Source organism: Pteronotus mesoamericanus, unplaced genomic scaffold (genome assembly GCF_021234165.1).
Source record: "Pteronotus mesoamericanus isolate MK-2021 breed Mesoamerican mustached bat unplaced genomic scaffold, CSHL_Meso_final scaffold_45, whole genome shotgun sequence".
Taxonomy (NCBI): domain Eukaryota; kingdom Metazoa; phylum Chordata; class Mammalia; order Chiroptera; family Mormoopidae; genus Pteronotus; species Pteronotus mesoamericanus.
In genome coordinates, this window is record NW_026555317.1 from 4,104,430 (window position 1) to 4,118,127 (window position 13,698).

At 50.0% G+C, this 13,698-nt stretch overlaps 1 protein-coding gene across 3 annotated transcripts in view; it reads left to right on the plus strand.

The window, feature by feature from the left end:
* Window positions 1-13,698, plus strand: part of SLC4A5 (solute carrier family 4 member 5) — a 93,873-nt gene that overhangs the window by 9,626 nt on the left and 70,549 nt on the right. For 2 of the 3 annotated variants that reach the window (XM_054593588.1, XM_054593589.1), the window contains exon 3: window positions 10,299-10,428. In XM_054593588.1, the coding sequence (XP_054449563.1) occupies window positions 10,299-10,428 (130 nt within the window). Of the gene's footprint in view, window positions 1-5,868; window positions 6,149-10,298; window positions 10,429-13,698 lie in introns of those variants that run through there. The other variant, XM_054593591.1, reaches the window with a different exon arrangement.

Sequence of the window (13,698 nt, forward strand, 5' to 3'; positions counted from 1 at the left end):
AAATAACACCCCTTTTTATTACAGAATCTTTTATTACAAAATCATAGGCATGTAATTCTATAACATAACAATATCACACTCAAACACACCATATGACATTTTAGGGGAAATGTTCAAAGTAAAACTAATATTTTATTACACCAGTATTATTACCCTAACAACCACATGCAAGCAGGCATTACTTCTGCCAGACCCTTTATTAATTCAGTTGATATACGAGGTCTGTCTGGAAAATATCCAGCCATTGTTAATATGTTGAGAACAATTTGTGAGGCATCGATAAAACCTGGCAGCTAAGGAGGGTAGACTGGAACGTGCAAGAGTGAACAATGATGACTTCACTGTACTAGTCAGTGGGGGCAGTAGATGCCCTTGAGTGAGCATGTGAACTGTGTGGCCATCGCATTCAAAGTGACTGAGCGAGTAGAGCAATGAATCTGCATCAAATTTTGCATTAAGCTTTAACTTTCCTCCACTGAAGCTATTCGGATGATTCGGAAGGCCACAGCTATGGGCAACTGGTGATTGAGAACTTCATCATAACAACACGCCCACTCATGCATTATATCTCATACAGACTTTTTTGGCAAAACATTAAATCACTCAGGTGACTCACCCCCACTACAGCCCAGATTTGGCACCCTGCGACTTCTGGCTTTGCCCAAAACTAAAATCACCTTTGAAAGGGAAGAGATGTCAGACCATCAATGAGATTCAGGAAAATATGATGGGGTAGCTGATGGCAACTGAGGGAACTGTGTGAGGTCCCAAGGTGCCTACTTTGAGGGGACTGAGGCAGCATTGTCCTATGTACAATGTTTCCGTATCTTGTATCTTCTTCAATAAATGTCTCTATTTTTCTTATGACACAGCTGCACACCTTCTAGACAGACTTCATATATTAACCTAATCTAAGAGCAAGGAACCCAAATCTTTTTCTTCTACAAGTGGATATTGGTTTGGCTAGGCTGATTGGTACCAAGGCCTTACGAGATCCTTCCAGTGGCAAGGGTGTGAAAATTAGTAAGTCCTTCTTCTATTTGCTAGATATTGAACAATCTTGGGATCACTAAAGATTGAAGCCACCCCAAGATGATCTGTAGAGGAGAGAAAGGTGGTTTTCTGGTCAGCTGTTCTCGAGTCCTCTCCCTGTCCCCAGTCACTCCCCTCACTTTTTAGTCACTTGCATTTCCCTTTGCCCCTCCCCTTGGCTCAGGGCTCATTTTTGCACAGCTAAAGACACACACAGTGTTGGCTAAGACCATCTCCCCTAAGTCTAGCCCTGCAGCCTAGAAGGCCCCCAAGAGGCCTTGACAGTTCCTTCCCCCCCACCCCCTCCCCACCAACGTCTGCAAGAGGGAGAAGGCAGTGCCACACTCAGTTGCAGGAGCCAGGCCCCCCAGGCCCCTTTTGACTTAGACAGGAAAAGCAGTAGCTTCTCTGTTTTGATTTTAAATAACAGTTTATTTACTTTACTGCATTTATATTCACTAAAACAAAACAATAAGGACCATATGCGGAGTGAATACAATCGGTGACACTTTATATGTCATAAATTAGAAATAATGGACACGCTACAAATAGTTGCCTTGCACTGTTTTGGTTCTCCGGGAACGCCAGAATCGCCTCCTGGGGGGGGCTCCAGCGAGAACAGTGTCAACGTGGGCTTTCCCCTGCGGCCTCCCTGACTTCACACTGAGGTGGATGCCCCTCCCACGGGGCTCCCGGAGAAACAGAGTGGGGGGGGGGCTTGGCGGGGGAGGGTTGTAGGGTCTCTTATTTGAGTTTCTCAACCAGCCTTGGCCAAGTCTCCCCTTGCCCAACAGAGACCTTCCAGCCTTGATTCTAGCCAAGAGCACTTCGGGAAGCCAGCGACGCACTTGCTGGGCTCTGCCACCCCTCTGACACAGCTGCCTCCCTGGGCCTGGGCCAGGGCGTATTCCCTCCCCGCTCCCTGCCCCCCCCTTCCTTCCTTCCTTTCTTCCTTCCTTCCTTCCTTCCCTCCTGCCTTTCTGCCTACTCTGCCTTTGCTCTGCCCTCTCTTTTATTATTCTAACTGTTCTTACTACAGTAACTCAACATTCTTTTAAGTCTTACCCCTCCAGTTTTGAAGAAGGTACACAGAAGAAAATATCATACACTAGAATTTCATATAAGGAGTACTTATGATTAAAAAGGTAATTTTATTATGAGTATCAGAATCCTATTTGAGCTGGCTTGGCAAGGAGGGAGTGTGCGTGTGCGTGTGTGCGCGTGTTTGCGTGAGAGAGAGAGAGAGAGAGAGAGAGAGAGAGAGATTATATTATAACAACAAAGGAGTTTCTCACAGTCCCAAAGCAGAACAACCAGCCAGGTTCAAGGGTGGGAGCTGCACCCTCTCAGTCACCTGTCAGGGACTGCATGGCTTCTTCCCCATACTTTTCCTGGAAATTTGCTTCATTCCCCCTTTTGCAGCCTTTCCTGGCCCTCTGTGTCCTCACCTTCCTGTTTATGTTCTCTCTCTTCCAGAAACCATTGGGAGAGGGCCGGCTGCCTCAGAGACTCAATTCAAAACTTCCGGGCTTGGGCCAGGTAGCCAGCAACTGTCCCTGGTCCCATGAACTGTGGCCAAGGGGCACAGGTCACGCATCGCACAAATACAGCTGCCAAAAGGCCATCCTTTTGCAGGGAGGGGCATGGTTTAGGCCAACATCCCCCAAACTACCTAGAACAGGAGGGGCTCCCATAAACAGTATGAGCAGGCAGATTCTTTCCTCTTCCTCTCTCAGGAAGCACATTTGGAGTTTATGGACAGCTTTCTAGAAACAGCTTTAGCCCTCTCTGGTGTGGCTCAGTCGATTGAATGTCAGCTTGCCAACAAAGTGGTCACTATTCGATTCCCAGTCAGGGCACAGGCCTGGGTTGCGGGCCAGGTCCCTGGTAAGGGGCATGTGAGAGGCAACCACACATTGATGTTTCTTTCCCTCTCTTTCTCCCTCCCTTCCCCTCTGCCTAAAAATAAATAAATAACATCTTTAAAAAAGAAATTAAAAAAAAAAGAACTTTACTGTCCATGAAACTAGAACTTGGGGCCTTCAAGTCCCCTCCCAAGAATAACTTCCCCAGTTCCAAGCATGACTTTGGAACCCTCAGGTTTGCCTCCCATTCCCCAATACTCTGGCCTTGAGCTACCAAAGTCCCCACCCAGCATCACCCCAGCTCCATTTCCTTGTTCTTGACACTTTCCTTGCTGAGCCTAATCCCTGCTGATACGCTTGCAAGTGTTAGTAAAATTCACGCACCCAGCCAATATTTACTGGGTGTCCATGCCATGTGAGCCCTGTGTTGGGGGCCAGCAGCATAATGTGAGCAAAACAGACTCTGACCTCATCAAGACAGACGCTGGCCGTCTGGCAGTTGGTGTGGAGGCTAAGAGAGAGGGAGACTCTGAAGGGACTGGTCCAGAGACAGGAACTCTAAGACCAAGTATCGTGCTGACTTCCTTAAAACCCTAAATACCTACAGGGTCTTTGTTTTAAATCTTCACCCAAGGATATGTATATAAATTTTAGAGAGGGGGGTGGGGTGGGGAGAGAGAGAGAGAGAAACATGGATGTGAGAGAGAAACATCTATTGGTTTTCTCTCATGTGTGCCCTGACAAGGAATTGATCTTGCAACGTTTGGGTGTATGGGAATTTGCTCCAACGAGCTGAACCACCTGGACAGGGTCCTCATGGGTCTCCATTGGGGGCTGAAGGCTTGCCTATTCACAATCTATAGGTCATTTTGTCCTTTGCTCATCCGATGACCGGACAGCTCCCACCTAGTAAAAGCCTGCTTCTGGTTGCTTCTTTTAGTGTGCTTCCTGAAGCTTGTTCCCACCGAGGTTGTTTTTCTTCCAGCAACTAACAGCTGATTGAGTTTATTCCTGCAGTTGGGTGTTGCTATATGACTCACTGTGAGATACAGACCAGAGGGGCTATTACCTGTGGCATGTCTCATTCCGTGGATTAACTTTTTTTTTTTTTTAAGATTATATTTATTTATTTTTAGACTGAGGGGAAGGGAGGGAGAAAGAGAGGGAGAGAAACATCAATGTGTGGTTGCCTCTCACATGCCCCCTACTGGGGACTGGCCCACAACCCAGGCATGTGCACTGACTGGGAATCAAACCAGTGACCTTTCGGTTCGCAGGCCAGCACTCAATCCACTGAGCCACACCAGCCAGGGCTCATCCCATGGATTAACTTCTAGCATGATGCATGCATGTGGGACCTGCGGTGCACTACAGCCACCTGATCCAGGAGCCCAGCATGTGGTGTGCTAACCCTTCCCTGGGCAGCCGGGCGGAGCAGGGAGAGGAGAGCAGCCTCAGCGTGGCAGGGCAGAGGAGCAGCTTGGGAGCAGCATGGACATTTAGAAGCTGAAAAGGATTGAGCCCTTGGAGTGTTAGAAGGGCCAGGCAGGTGACGGTCATAAGGAAGAAAGGTATCACTTGTTGGCAACAACAAAAATAGCGATATAATTTAGTGGGTGACAGGTGGATGACAAGCACTATGCCAACCACATCACATATATTATCTCAATGGCCACCACAATCCAGTGAGGTAAGTGTGAAAGTTCCCACTTTATAGATGGGAAAACCGAGTCTCAGAGAGCTTAGCGCCTTGCCAACACCCTAATGCTAGTAATTGGCAGAGTCAAGAGTTGGACCCAGTCAGGGCTGTGACAATACCACACAAAGAGGATTCTCTGGCACTCTTGGTGGCCTCTCTGGTATTTCTCTGGGGGTCAAGGTCGCACACAGCCCCTGCCTGACTCGGTGTGGTGTGTAGTGGCTGCCCAGTGGTGCACAGGACGCGCTGTGCGGTGGGAGCTGTAGAGCCTGCGGCCCTCGGAGGGACCCATCCCCCTCCTTGTTCTGCCTGCTGAGGAGCCCACCAAGCCAGGAACTCCTTGATGGTGGTGTTTGCTCCCCTCACCGGGGCCTGCTGGGGCCTCTGTGCTGTAAACTGGGTCTCAGTTTTCTCATCCGTGAAGTGAAGGGTCTGACTGGACGACTGCTGAGCCCCCTCCCAGCGGTAAGCCATAGAGAATTCAGGGTTCAGAGCTCCTTGGAGCAGCAGCCGCTCAGTGACCTCTAATCAACCTTGGCACATTCTAAGTACTCAGTAAGCACTTGTTGAACCGAACCCAGGAGATTAGGAGTTTCTCAGCAGAGAAAATAATTCCTTGGTGGGGTTCACCGCATACCCTGAAGTGGCCAGTTCCCACTGCCCACAGACTCTCAGAAAACACCTCCTGGGTGACGACATTTGGGACTCTGTCTTAGAAGTAGATGAAGAGGGAGAGAATCCGGAGTTTGGGTTCAAAGTTGGGGAAGAGAGAAACCAGCTGCTGGTGTGGTTGCTGTGAAACGTGAGGCCCCACAGCCACCTTCTCCCCAACAGCCCCACCGTCACACCAGGCTGTGTGGCCTGTGGCCGAGGGGCCTGCCCTGCCAGGCCACCCCAGCCAGCTCACCTGCGGGCCAAGGCTCTTAAGGAGGCCCCGGGGAGTCTCAAGGCAAATCCTACCTCTGCCTTTATAAAGAGGCCTGAAGAGAGGTGCCTGAGCATTCCCGGAGCTTGAGGGCACGATGGGAAGGGCCCACGGGGGCGGGGGCGGGCAGTTCTGCCAGTCCCCTCAATGGCCTGCAGCTGCGGGGACCTGGCTGCCTGTTTGAGGTTCCGCTGCAGCCGCAGAGCCCTCTTCTGCCAGTGCACCTGAGAATCTCTCTCTCTCTCTCACCGCCCCCCTCAAACACTCTCTCATACTCACAGTATCTTTACTTCAGTGCAGCTTTTCTCTCTTACATTTACTACATTTCTTTTCTCTCTCACATATAGTCCTCACTCTCTACCTTCCCAGTCATTCTAGGTTTCCTTCTCTATCTCTTTTCTCTTTCTCTCCCCCCACCACCTCCACCCCACCCACCTCTCCTTCTCCTTGCCCCACGCCTCCCCTGGTGCTTAACTGGAAACAAAAGTGAGTTTGTTGTGCCCGGCCAGGAAGCGGACAGTGTGGAAGCGGTGGCCGGTGGCTGGGGTGGCAGCAGCAGAAACAGGCTGGGGCCAGAGGCAGTGCCGACAGCTGGAGACCCCAGCCCTCAGCTGTTCCAGGGAGCAGGTAATGCCCCAGACCGGACTCGCTCAGGGATCCTGCTCTCTGCCCTGCCTCATCTCTCCATTTACTTGCCTTCTTATCTGGCCCTGGAGGGGGAAGGGGACTCAGTCTCAGGGAATGGTAGGCACAAAGGTCCAAGGAGTGATGTGACTTCCTTTTCAGAGAACTGTGTGTGGTCTGATGTGGCTGGGGTCCAGGGCATGTGGGGCCTAGGATATCTGGGTTCAAGTGTGACTGGGGTCGGGGGTATCTGGGGTCAAGAATGGCTGGAGTCAGGGGTGGCTAGAGTTGAGGGTAGCTGGGGTACATGCTGCTGGGGTCCGTGGTGGCTGGGGTCCAGGGCATTTGGCTGAGGGACATGACAGAACCTAGAAAGGCAAGTTAGGTCCAAGTCACAAGGGACGTCTTGAGCCATGTCATAGACCCTAGGCTCTAGGTAATCAAGAGCCATTGAAGGTCCATCACCTGGAGAGTAATATGATTAAATCTACATTTTAGAACAATAGTTCTTGAACTCTGATCACATGGAGAATTAGTGAGCCCTCTCAGAATCAAGCAGTTAGTCTGCTCCCAATATAAAGAAAAAGTAATGTTATTTGTTCAAGTGTTAGTTTTTCTGCTATAAAATTTCTTTAAACTTCTGGTGTATCCTAGCAAGTGTCAGCTATTAGTAAGCAGATGAAAAAGATGTAAGTTTAAAGTAATAAAAAATTAACAAATAAAATCTGTTTAAATAAATGAGATCCATTGAGCTATGTACAGATAAATTAATAATACTCTCTGCTAGTAAACTTATTTCTAACTTACGTGCACAATATTTTATGGGGATTCCCAGCCGTCTGCCACGCAAACATGTTTGACATGTTATAAAAGGCACCTCTGCTCTTACATAGGGAATGGGGATGGGTGGGGCAACCAGAAACTGTGGGAACAGTGGGTGCCTATTGCAGTGAGAGGAACAAGAGATCCTGAGAACCAAGAATGTGGCGATGGGTCGGGGAAAGAGAGAGAGAGAAGAAATGTTTAAGGAAGAAAATGAAGGAAGTCAGTGTTTGCTTGGACCTGGATGGCGAAGGAGAAGGAGGCTTCTATAGTAAGTCCAACATGTCTTGCCTGGATGGCTGGGTCGTTAGGGGTGCTAGTAATCGAAACAGAGGAGGGCAGCATCGGGGTGCGGGAAGGAGGGACGAAGAGCTGTTTTGAATATGTTGAGGTTGACTTACGTAGGCTGCAGGACTCCCAGATGGAGAGCTCCCAGCTGGCAGTCAGAGATGCTCGGTACAGGCGGGGCCTGGAGACAGGAGTGGCCTGGGGTAAAACCAAGATTTAAGTGAGATGGCAAGAAGGACTGGGGAAGGATATTGAGAAGGAGGCCTCAAAGCAATAGGGGAAAATACCAAGAAAGTGCTATGTTGTGAGAGCCAAGAGCAGCATTTCAGTTCAGAGGGAGCACTGATGTCCCAGAGAGAAGAGCCAGTCCCTAGCTTTGCAGCGCTGGTAGTTTGATTGATTTTATGAACATTCTGTTTCAAGGATGAGATAACAAGAGAGGTCTGAGGATGGTGTTGTAAACTCTGGTGCCTAACATAAATGAGATTAGGAGGGTGGTAGGGAGTAGTGGGAACTGTGGCAAACTAAAATACATATACCCAGCTAAGGAAGGCAGCCATTACTCAGCTCTAATTGATAATTGCCAAACAGGAATGCTGGCACGGTTATCAGAGCATCTGCATTTTCAGGAAAAGTCAGAAATATGGATTTTAAATGAGATCTCAGTGTTGTTTTTCTTTTTATGTTAGCCACAATGTCAAAAACTTTTATACTCTATGAGGCTGAATTATACAGGTCTTTGGGCTGCCATTTTGAAATTTCCGCTTTAGTCGATGTCTTTAGTGTGGCCGGGCTGGACCAGTTGCAGCAGCTCGGAAAGCGACTGAGTAGGGAGGAAGTGCAGGCAACAGATGCAGACAACGCCTTTAAGAACTTGGGGGGAAAAGGAGATGAAGAGAGTTTGGAAGGCAGGCAGGATCGGGGGAGGACATCCTAAGGTATAAGAGCTCTTTTATAGGCTAGAGAAAGAGGAGGAGAGAGGGAAGTTGAAGACCTAGGTAAGGAAAAGCTAGTTGATGAAATAAGGATCCAGCAGAATGGAATGGATGGGGCCAGAGATCAAGGTGGAGGTAGGAGTCCTTTGTTCAAAGGTGGAGCGCAACAGTGGCAGTGCATAGAAGGACCAGAGGGGAAGAAGTGGATGGATTTCATGCCTGGAGGCCTGTGTTTTCTTGGTGAAGTGGGGTAAGAGATGGTTCAAGAGGTTTGAAATGAGGAGCAAAGGTTAGGGATGGCACTGAGGGATACTGGAAAGGGTGCTGACAAGGATGAGTAGAAACCTGCTAGAGAGGGAGCCCCCCGTTTACATAGTTGGGTGGTTTTCTTCAGCTGGGCTTGCAAGGCTGGGTGCGGAGTTGGTGGTGAAGGGGATTAGCACCTGTTACATTCCAGGCCCCTTGTCACGTGTCTCACGCTCCCTATCTGATTTATTCCTCTCAACACCTTGGTTCACTCAGACTTCACTCTTGAAGAAGGGGCAACTCTGAGATTCATACCTGTGTCTAGTTGGATTGAAGGCATCCTGACTCCACTGTCCCACTGCACCCTGCTGCCTCTCCCTGCACCCCCAGGGCACAGCCGCAGAGAGGAAGCCTGGGCTAGTGAATTCTGGGCTGGGAATTGGCTGGCTGGTCTTACTGGGAATTTAAGGAGTAAGGGTGGAAGGCATAATGAAAGCATAGCTGAAATTATTGACCATTGGAAGTCCATGAAGAGATTAAGTGCAGGCCAAAGGGGAGGATGAACTGAGGGGATGGAGGAGGTTCAGAGGAAGGGAAGCCTTGGGGGAGCCCAGGGGAGTGTCAGTGAGAGACTGAACCAGGGCAGCGACGGCGGGATTGGTGAGGAGGGAATATATTCTTGAAAACTGGCAATGTGGGAGTGGAGGTGAGAGGAAGAGGTGGGGTGCAGGTGACTCCTGGGTGCCTGGCCTGTGCAGTTGGGTGGACAGTTGTGCCTTTAACCAAGACATTCAACGTGAGGTCACACTCTCTTGCACACCATGCCCTAGACACAGTGACAGCACATTCCCACCTCCAGGTCTTTGAAACGCTGGAGCATTCTTCTTCCAGATACACGCAGTAGCTTCGCCCATCCTTCCCATCACAACTCAAACACAGCCTCCTCAGAGAGGCCTTTCTTGACCATGCTCTCTAATGTAGCTCCCCAATCATTTTATTTATTTTTTTCAGAACACTTATCACTACCTGAAATAATCATTTATGGATTTATTTGTTTATTGCTTGTCTCTTCCACTAGAACAGAAGTTTAAGAAAGCAAGGACATATAGGCCTTCTTCACAGTTTTGTTTTTCAACACGTACAATGACTCCTGGAACATAGTAGGCATTTATTAAATATTAAGAGAAAGGAAGGAAGGGAGGGAGGAAGGCAAGATGAAAGGAAAGAAGAGAAGGAATAAGGAAGAGAGGAAAAGTATGTCTGGGGAAGGGCACATGTTCAGTGTCTGGATGCTAACTTTTGAGGTGCCAGAGACACATCTGGGAGGTGACATCCAGTGGGCAGTTAGAAAGCAGGCCAGGAGCTCAGGAACAGGCTGTCTTCTTACCCCTGTAGAAAGTCAGCCCACGTGGCTCCCTGGCGCAAGCCTGTCCCTTCACGTGGCTGACTGCCCCTTCAAGGCCAGTGCTGGGAGCTGACTGGTTTGGGGCCCACTGCGAAAGGGGGCCCTCTGGGTTTTTTATGCTGAAGTTGGGCCAGAATTTTTCTCACTTCACTTTTCTGTTCCCAGTCCTTGCTGCTGACCTGGCGTTGACCATTTTCTACCCCTCTTCATTGTCAGCTGCATGACCCTGGATTTTGAATGCAGAGTAAATCCTTTCATCTCTGTTATCCCAAAGAATATCTCATCCACATCCAACGCACAGAGACTTGAATCCAGCTTCACCCAGAAGCTGGACTTAGTTTTATTCAATCAGGAAATACTTTTCCCTTGCTCTTGGCTCCTGCTCCATTGCAGTTGACCCCGCAGCCGGCTGTCTCCCACAAGGCACTCAGCGGACTCTGCTGTCCTCTCTTTGCAGGGTCTCCAGCTGCTGAGCAGCTCCAGGACATCCTGGGGGAGGAAGATGAGGCTCCCAACCCCACCCTCTTCACAGAGATGGACACTCTGCAGCACGACGGTGACCAGATGGAGTGGAAGGAGTCAGCCAGGTGAGGCGGAGCCCCAGGTGGGAGGCAGACGGGGCTCCGTTGCGCTCCGCCCAGGGCCCAGACTGAGCTGGCCCTCCCGCGGGGAAGACCACCAACCAGGGGCACCTTGCAACTAGAGTTCCGCAGGGTGCTTCCTGGTCCCTAAAAACCTTTCCTTCTGCCTTCTTTGGTATCCAGAACTGGGTTGGACAGTAAGGAGCAAACAGAAACTTACAACTTTCTCTTTATCCTTTAAGAAATTAAAACCTGAGTCAGAAGATAGACCAGATACCCATGAGACCATGAGAGAATAACACAAGGGCATATATTCTTTTGTGTCAAATGGTCCAAACTAAATACCACAGGAGAAAGGGAAGCACGAAGCCGGCTGAGGTGGACAGGGAGGGAGAGAGTGTGTGCCGGAGGGAGTGCGGACGGCGTGCCGCAGCGGGGCCGCGGGAGTGCGGACGGACAAGCAGCGTGGAGCTGGGGAAGCAGGGGTGGGGAGCGGAGAGCTGTGTCTGTGGGACAGTGGAAGGAAGGGAAGAGCCAGAAGGCTGGAGGGAGGAACGGGGCGGTGCAGCCACGGGAGCCTAAGGAGGCTCGGGGCAAGGAGTAGGGTGGGCCATCGCCCAGAAGAGAGTGAACTCTGAACTGGCCTGGCGAGCAGCGCCGGATGCTGCCGAGAGCCCAAGGGGAAGAAGGATGTGGTAGGGGGTAGCAGGAGGGGCTGGTGAGAGGAGGGGGGACCCTGGGCAGAAAGCCGAGTGAGTCCACACCACAGGGAGATAGACCACACCAATGCCGCTCATCCGTTTTTGATTAGCATCCCCCACCCCAAGGAAATTTTAATTCAAGCTAACTTTATTAAATTAGAATTTACTTTATTTCTAATGAGAGAAATTAAATCCTACTGAGATGACTCTCACATCGATGTTTTTCTCTCTCCCTTCCTTTCTCTAAAATCAATACACATACCCTTGGGTGAGAATTTAAAAAAAAAAAGACATATTATAGAATTGTACCCCTGAAACCTATATAATTTTATTAACCAATGTTACCCCAATAAATTCAATAAAAAATAATATAAAATAGAAATAAATACTATTAAGAAATCAGGTGTTGTCAGGTAGGGTTGAGCTTTGGATGGCCACAAACCATTGTAATATCTAAAACTTTTTTGCTCCTCTAAGAACCAGTTTTTGCCCTGTTGGGGCTGATATTGCCCCGGCTGAGGATGCATGGGCCCCCTGTGCCCAGCACTGGCTCTGCCTGGGGGCCACCGTGATGCCCAGCCTGGCAGCTGCCCCCTGCCATGACCTGGGTCCTTCCCACCCCAACAACCGCATTCCCCTGGGTAGCTGCTCTGCAGAGCCAAGAGGAGCAGGCTGTGACATCCCCAAGCTTCGTCCTCTCCAGGAAGAAAGGCCATTAGGAGGACTAGCAAATCCTTGCAGGCCTCTGGGAAGGAATGACCTCCCAGGCTCACGGCTGGGCCCAGTCCCAATCCGGAAGCCACTGAATCTCTTCTCATCAGCCCATTCAGTGAGCCCTGACTATGTGCTAAACAACTCACAGGCTCGTCTAATTCAGGCTGCACAATGACACTGAGAAGGAGGGAACTACTATTTTACAGATGAAGATACTGAGGTTCAGAGTGGTAAATAGCTCTCAAGGGTCAGAGGGTGCAGGTAGCTGAGTCCAGATTCTAGCCCAGGCCTGTCTGACTCCCCAGCGTGAGGACGTAGGCACTTGGTCATGCTTTTCCTCACGTGGTCAGCTGCCTCTCTCTCCTTCCTCCAGCTTCCAGAGACTCTGTTTTGATTTCCACGGCAGGACATAAATCTGGAGGCAACGCCATGGGAGTGGGCGATAAACAGGGACAGCCACAGAGTCTGGGGCATCTGTCCCGGCTTGACAAGAGAAGGGAGGACATTTCAGATGACTAGGGCCCAGTCTGCGCTATTGTGGCTTAATGGCTGTGAGGGGCTAGTGCCTCCCTGAGCAAGTGCCTTTCTTGTCCAAGGGGACAAATAAAAGGAAAGTTGAGAATGGCCTTCTCTGTGGCCCCGTAGGGAGAGGGAGCCTTCTCACTGTGGCAAGGTCTGCATCCGGAACCCCTGGCGACAATTCCAGACCTGCCAGGACAGCCTGTCACATGCACCCAGAGCCCTTGCTGGGAAGGCCTCAGGGCTCTCGGGGACCTGGTCATCTGTCCCCATAGATAAAACAGCCCCTTTCTAGTGTCTCTCCGAGATCTGGTTGTCTGCCCTCATAGATAAAATATCCACTTTCTAGTCTCCCTGAGACCAGATTATCTGTCCCCATAGATAAAATACCCACTTTCTGGTCTCTCTGAGACCTGGTTTTCCATCCCCATAGATAAAATACCTACTTTCTAGAATCCACAGCGTTCACACTGCAAACCCCACAATGAAATGGACAAACTGTAGATGATGATGTTTCTGAAAGGAAGCTCCTCCTGAAATATAAAGGTGCCTGACCGTTGCCATCAGCAAGCCGGTGGGTTTTCCCACAAGGCAGGCTTTCTGAGGACAGCATCCGAGGTGACCTGGGCAGGACGCCACTATAACCTCAAACCAATATTGAGAGGAAAGTGGCGACTGTAAGTTAAAATTGCTGAATCCAGACAGATCTGAGAGGAGCAGCTTGAAGGACAGGCTGGGGGCAGGCAGCAGTGCGGGGAGAGGCGCTCAGGGCTTCCTTACCGCGAGCCCCCTTTCTCTACCCCAGCCTCCTTTAATCTTCTCCCCAGCTAACCTCATCCGGTTTCCGGCAATCTTTTGGAGGTATGGCCAACAAGCTTCTAGAGAGGTCAGAGGAAGGGTGGACTGCTGGCCAGCAAGTCCGCCTTGGCCTGGACAGTTGTGCTGAGGATCCCTTCAGGCAAACTGGATAGTAGAGGTGCTTGGGGCCAGGCCTGTTGGAGACCTGTTATCCCTCACAAAAGACTGGGAAGCATTTCCCTCAGCTGATGGGTTGTAGAATCTCCTCAGGGAAATCAGAGCTCTCAGAAGTTTCCAGAATCCAAAAATTAGCAAATTCTGGTGGGCTCTGGGCCTCCTTGGAATAACAGGAGAAAATGGTAGGGAGTGGGGCCGACCCCTCATGGAGACACTCAGGCCCTGGGAGGGTTACAGGTCTATACCCACATCAAAGAGAACGGGGGAGGGAACCCTTTGAGAAAAGTATTTAATTTGCTGCAGGAGTGTTTACTTTATTGCGTTAGGAGATTAACAGAGTGAAATTCTCAAATCCGCAAGGAATTTT